Below are 7,717 nucleotides of genomic sequence, written 5' to 3'. Positions count from 1 at the left end.
GCAGTGAAATTGTATGACAACACAGAATCCCCAATGGAAAAACTGTGTTTGACACATCAGTATGTCTGAATATCATGAGGATGCTCTGTTACTCAGCATCTTCTTTCTGTTAGATGCAATACATAGCCTTTCCAGCTATTTTCACTAGTATATTGATGTGAGTAGAAAGTAAATAAGACTTATGCCCCTGGGTACTGTTAATGGTTTTGAAAAGGCACTTCTTTTAAAGCTCATAACAACATAATGTTTGTTTTCTTTTCTTTGCTCTCCTCAGAAACATGGGTTCCAACAGCTTCCAAAATGGATTCGGCTGTTCCCTCTGTGTGAAGTATTTCATAGACCCAGTCACCCTAGGCTGTGGGCACAGCTTTTGCATGCCGTGTCTCTGTCTCTGCCGGGAGAAAGCCCATCCTCCTCCTCGCTGCCCTGTGTGCAGGGAAACACCCAATCAAATGAACTTGAAAACCAATATCGTTTTGAAGACACAGGTATTCGTTGCCAGACGGACAGAACCCAATTACTTACCAAGCTCTGAAGAACAGATGTGCGAGATACACATGGAAACAAAGAACTTCTTTTGTGAGGTTACCAAGGATGTGCTCTGTCTACACTGCTGTAAGTCTGAGGAGCATGTGGCCCACAGACATTGGTTCATTGACTGGATGGCTGAGGAACACCGGGTGAGCAATGGCTAGGACAGGAGTCTGAATCTGGGGAGAGAGAATGCAAAAGAAAGTGAAGATAATTTTTCTTCATTCATGTAAAATATAAAGCAGATACTAACTAGTATTATGTGCCAGGTCCTAGGATAAACTATTGAACAAAGTATGTTCTCAATCTTAGCCACTTCAGTTTTTACATTTTACATCTTACAACTCTAGTGGATGGTGATGACGATTTTGATCATGTTTGAAACTCTGTTAAGTCTAAGACCAAGATGGGCAACTCTGTTAATTTCAGTGATTCTTATTCACAATAACCATGATTGCAACAAGCCTAATCTCATAGAGTTTACTTAGAAACACTTTTTTTCGCTAAAATAATAGAGTAGGAGGCGAGAACGAGCAGCAGGACAACTAAAATCTGAGACAGAATTTACTTAATGAAAATTGGTGAGGTGAAATACAGTTTGAAGGTCAGTTTTTTCTATGGATAAACATCATTTCCAGCGTTATGTCTATTCTATGGTTATAAACATCTTACAAGGAAGACGCTTGGGCTTAACAGTGAAAATAAATTGGCCCTTTGCCTTCTGGAGTGATCATCTATCTGATATTCCCTGCTATCCTTCATCCCCTAGGGTCTGAAAAATTTCAATATCAACTTATCAGATACTCACATTGCTGGTTCTTTTGCAGCAAAATCTTCTGAAGCAAATGAGGTGTATGTGGGAAAAGATACAAGAAACCAAAAGAAATCTGAAGAGAGAAACCAACAAAATCAGGACTTGGGAGGTAAGCAAGAAATTCTATTTCATTCAGCACCAGCTTGAGACACTTGGTGATTATTCAATAAGAGTCTGAACTAAAAATCATGTTTATGGTTCTTTGAGTGACTAACCAATAGCAAAAGGCTTTCATCTAATCATGTAGAATGAAGTATGTCCCTTTGTTAGGATTTCTTTCTAAAGTCAAAATATCAAGCTAAAAGACCTTATTTCCTGGGTAACACCATAACACACCAAAGGATGTATAAAAATCACAATCATAATTTGTCAATGAGATAATCCCAGGGTTTCTCAGAAGGAAAATCTTTGAAAATTCAGGATGACATTCTCTGACTATTTGGATGGTAAAGGACAAATTGAAGTTGGAAATTCATGGGGATGTCAGGCAGGTTAATATGTGAAAGTTGAAACCTAGAAACTAGAGGATGGTGTGGATATTGAGATTCTACAAAGTTCATGTTGGTTGACACGTATATTATTAGAGAGGCAGTGCTAAGAGATATGGCTAGAAATGGAACATAGATCTGTTCAAAATGTGACCTAAATGCATGGCTGAGAAATTTGGATCTATTTGTTGATTCAAAAATGTGAATTGAGCACCACTAATAGGAGAGGTGAAACAACAGTACATTTAGATTCTCAAGGAAGTAAAGATTTAATGATGAAAACGTATAAACAAGCAATATTAACAGACACTTCTCACCACTACAAAGGACATTTAAATGGAGCTTTGTGAATGACAAGGAGATATGGCAGAATTAACTCAATTATTTAAAGGTGATATACTTAAAGTTATAATTTATAGTATCTTTTCTTTGAAATGTTGAGTGCCTGCTGTGTCATAACGTTTCTAAGCCTATGTAGAAATAGACAAGAGGAACAGATTTCCTTGTACTCAAGGAACAAATAGAGTAGTGGGGAGAGTCAATCAACAATTCTAAATATAACATTTGTGGCGTGATCCATTGTGATAAATGCTTCTGAGAAAAATTCAGCAGTAAAGGTAAATAATAAAAGTAATTTTGACAGCTGAGTTTTACATAAGATCAGAAAAGACTTACTATGGAAGATCACACTTGGTTAGGGGCCTACATGAGTGTAGATGTTGAGGTAGGTGGCTTTTGGGGGGAAGAGTTTTTTTTAGGAAGAGATAACTGAACTCAGCACAACTCAAAATAAACCTATCCTTTTCCCACACCACAGTTGCCATTGTTTCTCCATTGCATAGACCCTGATTTGAAGGAGAATGAGGAAGTGTAGAGAAATTGGAAGTCAGACCTGAAAGGTGAAGAATCACTAAAGGAAATTTCAGGAATAAATTGACCACAGATAATGGGAAATAATAGGATTCAAGAGATATTCTTTAAGGTAGAAAAATGCCAGAAAATAGGATTTATTTGATGTGTAATATTAAGAGGATAAAATTTAAAAACTGAGACCTAGTTTCTGCTCTGAAGGTGCAACATCACTGAGGATAGAAACAAAGGAGGAAATGCTGCTTTGGGTTAAGAAAACATTAATTTGAGAAATGTTGCTCTTTGAGTTTCTGGGAGATATTCTAACACAAATAGGTAGCAGGCAACTGGATAAATGGGAATGGACCTTATGTGAAAGATTTGGTTTGAACAGGCACATTTCACACTTGTCTGTATATTCTAAGCATTAGATGGCTACCGCAGGAGTGTTTTAAGGATGAAAATAATACAATTTTTACATGGGAAGATAACTGGAGGAATTTCTGTATTAATGGATCCATGAGGAAAAGAGGAGCTGGTAAAAGTAAATGGGTAGAGGGAAACAAAGAGAAAGGGGTTTGTTTGAAGCCCAAGGTGTATACTTTTATAGAAAGAAGGATTGGTGTAATAGGAAGTTCTTAGTAACGTGCACAGTAAGAACTATGTGGATTCAGCAAAGAAGGTTCTTGATGGTAAGATGAATGTGGTTTCATTAAAGTGTTTGGAATTGAATAGAGTTCATTGCTTTGATGGAAGATTGAGTTTCGTAAAGGAGTACAGTGAATATACACTTGTGATCAAAAACTCTGCTCATTGGAAGTAAAAATGACAGCACAAGAACCAAATGAAAACTTTGGTCAAAGGTGGATGTTTTTCTCTTTCCTAAAACAATGTGAGTCAACTATTTTAAAAAGTTGAGAGGAAAGAAGGAAAAGAGAAAGTGAAAAAAAGTGAGAAGATGGGAATTAAGACCAGAAGGTGGTTGTCTGTTGACCAATGCCTCTAAAGATAGGGTGGAAGTCAGCTAAGAAGTGGAGTATATGGCCTCAGGCACGAGGAGTGAAGCTGCAGGCATGCACACAAGCTTCTGGTCTGCATGCAGTTTGTGGACTGGGATGTTAATATTTTAGAAAGTTCTTATCTAATTGTATGAAGTAATATGCGCTATTATTCCCTAAAAGCAGAGTAAATATCTGAGGATAAGACAGACTAAATAGATTTAGCCATTAGAGTACTCTGTATAATATGTAACACAGTTAGTAAATCACACGTATCTGTTTTTAAGAAAGTGTGGATATCTGAAGCAAAGTGTTTAGAGTTAAGATATTGACTTCAGGTTCAATGAAACAAAAATCGAGTGGAACCAAAAACAAAAAGAAAAAAAAAAGATTCTCAAATCTCTGTCTAATGAATGTACCAAGTTACTAAATGTTAGAAGACAATCATAGATAACAGACATGGATGAAATCAGTAGAATGCACGACCTGATTATTTCATTGTCAATCTAGGGTTTTGTGACTCTGTGGAGGAAGATGATCTGTGCTGAATATTGGAAGGTATGTCACCTAGTCAACCACGAAGAGAAACGTTATTTAGAGAAAATAGAAGAGGAAAGCAAAGAGATTTTTCAACAACTCAAAGAAAGCCAGCACAATATGGACCTAAAGCAGAAACTTTTAAGACAAATATATGAGGAACTCAAGGAATTGTGCCGAAAATCAGACATGGAGCTGCTCCAGGTAAGGACTGAGGACTGGAGAGTCATGGTGTTGCTTGGATAATATCCACCCTCTCTTTGCCTTCCATTATCTGTTTGAAATCATGCTTTCTGATGCTGTGATAAGAGTTTTATCTGTCCGGGGAATGCAAATAACCAAGGGCCATTCTTTCCCTACGCTAAAATAACAAAGCTTCATGGAAAAGGAGGTAAAAGAAATCCCAGAGAATAATTCTTAAGTTGCCCTAATATACATTCAATTACTGAACAACTGCAACAGAGAGACTTGTTGGAAGATATATAAATTTTTATCTGGACCCAGCAAAAACGATAAATTTGAGGATCTTTACAACTCATTGCCGTTTCCTATTTCCTTGCATGTGATACAACTGGCTGAAATTTGAGTTCACCCACCCTTGGGAATAAGAATGTACGTCTCCACTCTGAATCTTGCGAAGTGTACTAAGATTTTATTTTTTCTGTTTCTCTCTTTACAGCATTATGACAACATGTCAAAAAGGTAAGTTTGCCCTCGTTTTCAAGTTTTGAGAATTGTAACTGTGATCAGTCAGTTGATGCTGAAATTGGAGCATAAGTTATCAGGACACTATAACTTCTTTTACAATGTATTTGTTTCCCTACTCAAAAGGTATCAATAGAAAGAACTTTGCTCAATTTGCCTAAACTGGAGCTGACAGGGGAGTTATTTGCAGGGTTCTGTGCAAAGGTCACATGATGACAATTATCATTTCTGATTTAATTTTTAGAAATGTAAAAACAGTGGGAATGTGCCTAAAGTCATGACAGGATTATGTGCAAGAAATAAGGATTTTATAGAAACCTAATGTGGAAGTGGGCATAGAAGGGGCAAAAGGGGATGATTAGGGTGTTGGGTTTACATGTGTAGCACATGGAAAGTTGAAAATGAAAGGTTGTATGACGCCCTTAATAAAATTGGGTCCTAGGAGGCTGTATTGCTGCCCAGACTAAGCTCCTCAACCACTAGCTGTGGTTATACAGACAGTGGTGTCGAGGGTGGATTAAAAATCAAAGTGCCTTTCCTGAATGCCCTTAATTTCAAGTAATTTTGTGTAGACCCGACATTGGCTCAGAGGAACCAAATAGTCATGATTGATTTGAATTGGATGCTAGGATTATAGTATTAGCAAACGTGACAGAATTTTATTTGATTTACATAAAATAAATTGCCATGCACTGCATTCCCTAGTTTGGGGAACTACTTCCATGGCCTCTGAACCTAATTATGAGGACTGAAATGAAGCATCTTCAGAGGGATGTAAATATAATCATTGTGGTGAAAACTTTGACCTCGAAGTGAGGAATTAAGTGTTGCTCCTTGCAGGAGTGAGTCTGTGCAGCTGCACACGCCCCAGCCTGTAGTCCCACAGCTCAGTTCATGGCCCATCCCTGGACTGCTAGACTGGCTCGGCCAATTCCAAGGTAACAGGCAGCCCTCTGGTGGGAGAGCTGTACACTCTCTTCTGGTAGTGTCCTGGGGGTGACTTTCTCCATTTCTGGATCTGTGGGTTCTTTGCTGGGAACTTTTGTAACCAAACTTACTCTTATGGGAGAATAATATATATGGGAAAAAACTAACTGATATCTGTAAATAAAAGCCATTTATGATGGGTTGTAGTAAGCTATCTGGATGGTAAATGATAGGAAAAGATACTTGATGGCCTGTAGTAGGCTGAGGTATAGTATTGACTGCTCACACGAAACATGTAACTCTTGCATGTACGTTCAGTGCATTCCAAGTTTTCATTAAGTGAGGTTATCATTGCTTATGAGATGATTTGAGAGTTTTAACTTGATTGATAAGACTTTGTAACAAATACAAAACATATTTTATTCACGTCATACAAAAATACTGTGTATGGTCAAGTTTACTACAAAGGTAATGTGAAATTTTATTCACAGTTTATGCACAACATTGGGAAAGTAAGCTGAAAAATTATTTCAACAGATTTATCCCTTTTCTTTTCAAGGTATGCTGGCAGAAAATTCTCACAATGAAACCACTTCAAAAAATATGAATTTTTCTTTAATTTTATTTTAACTTTGCATGCTTTAGTGAAAACTCCTTGTCAGGGAAAGTGAGCACTCTTTCGGAGTTATTATTAATATCATTTTTATTATTGTACATTTTCTGAGGAAGGGGACAAGCTAATTTTGTTTCCAACTCTGAATTTTTTGTTAATTGCTAATTTCAAATATTCCACAGAAAATAACGGCCAAAATATAGCAACACGCCTCTTCTTTACATATACATATACACACACACACCTATACATTTTTTTTAAATCATGATTTTTTCCTTTTTTGTCTGGCTAAAATCTTCTTATGAAGAAAGACCAGCTGACCTTGGAGATTTCTAGAGCTCTCTTACTGTCCTGCTTCCTATTTCTAGTAATAAACTAGGAAACCCACACACTGTATAAAGCTCACTTCTAGCAGGGATTTATAACGCTACTTGTTAATATGATTTTTTCCCTTCTTTCCGCAGCGTACATTGCCTTGGATAATGAAGCAGTCACTTGTCATGTCCCTGTGTTGGAAGATCTGAGACGTCTGCTGACTGGTCCTGATCCTCCTGGTGTTGACAACCCTCCACCAAGATGCAAATATTTTCTTGCCTGGGGAGCTGAATCGTTCACTACCGGGCAGCATTACTGGGAGGTGGATGTGGCGGGCTGTGGCAACTGGGCAATCGGATTTTGTCATGATTCTTGGGCCGGGAGGAAGGATGACATGGTGCTTGACTCAGAGGGAATTTTTCTACTTCTTTGTATCCAAGAGAACAATCAGTGCAGTCTCTTTACCTCCTCCCCACTATCACCTCAATATGTCAAAAGGCCTCTGGGTCATGTGGGGGTGTTCCTGGATTATGATGGTGGTGTCCTGAGCTTTGTCCATGTGGCCAATAGTTCCCTCATTTGTAGTTTCCTCTCCTGCTCCTTCTCCTCTTCTCTCAAACCTTTTCTTTGCTCTGGACACCCCTGATCAGGGACAGGTCAAAATCTGACCCCAGGTGTCAGGAAAGTCAATAACTGACATCACTAATTTAGTGCCTGCTTGATTTTCTATAACTTCACCTTCCTTTATGAAACGTATTGATTGGTTTTTTAAAAAGGTTTGATACATTAAGTGTATAAATTGGTTTCTATTTCCTTTAAATAAAAATAATGTCTCTTGGAATACTGTGCAATCTTTATTTTATATCTTGTCTGTTCACGTGGTTTCTGTGTTAGCTGGAGGTATAAGAATACCTGGCTCTGTTTAACCAGCGTAGTAAGT

General features: G+C 37.7%; 1 protein-coding gene across 1 annotated transcript; it reads left to right on the top strand.

Annotated features, from left to right (window-relative positions):
- The first annotated feature begins 278 nt into the window (after positions 1-278).
- LOC130860895 (tripartite motif-containing protein 43-like) lies at positions 279-7,423 on the top strand. The gene is made up of 6 exons (XM_057749435.1): positions 279-680; positions 1,359-1,454; positions 4,191-4,421; positions 4,897-4,919; positions 5,763-5,860; positions 6,927-7,423. The coding sequence occupies exons 1-6, from the start codon at positions 279-281 to the stop codon at positions 7,421-7,423; spliced, it is 1,347 nt and encodes a 448-aa protein (XP_057605418.1).
- The last annotated feature ends 294 nt before the right edge of the window (positions 7,424-7,717 follow it).

Source organism: Hippopotamus amphibius, chromosome 9, assembly GCF_030028045.1.
Source record: "Hippopotamus amphibius kiboko isolate mHipAmp2 chromosome 9, mHipAmp2.hap2, whole genome shotgun sequence".
NCBI classification, from domain to species: Eukaryota; Metazoa; Chordata; class Mammalia; order Artiodactyla; family Hippopotamidae; genus Hippopotamus; species Hippopotamus amphibius.
This window is presented reverse-complemented; position numbering and strand designations above follow the sequence as displayed.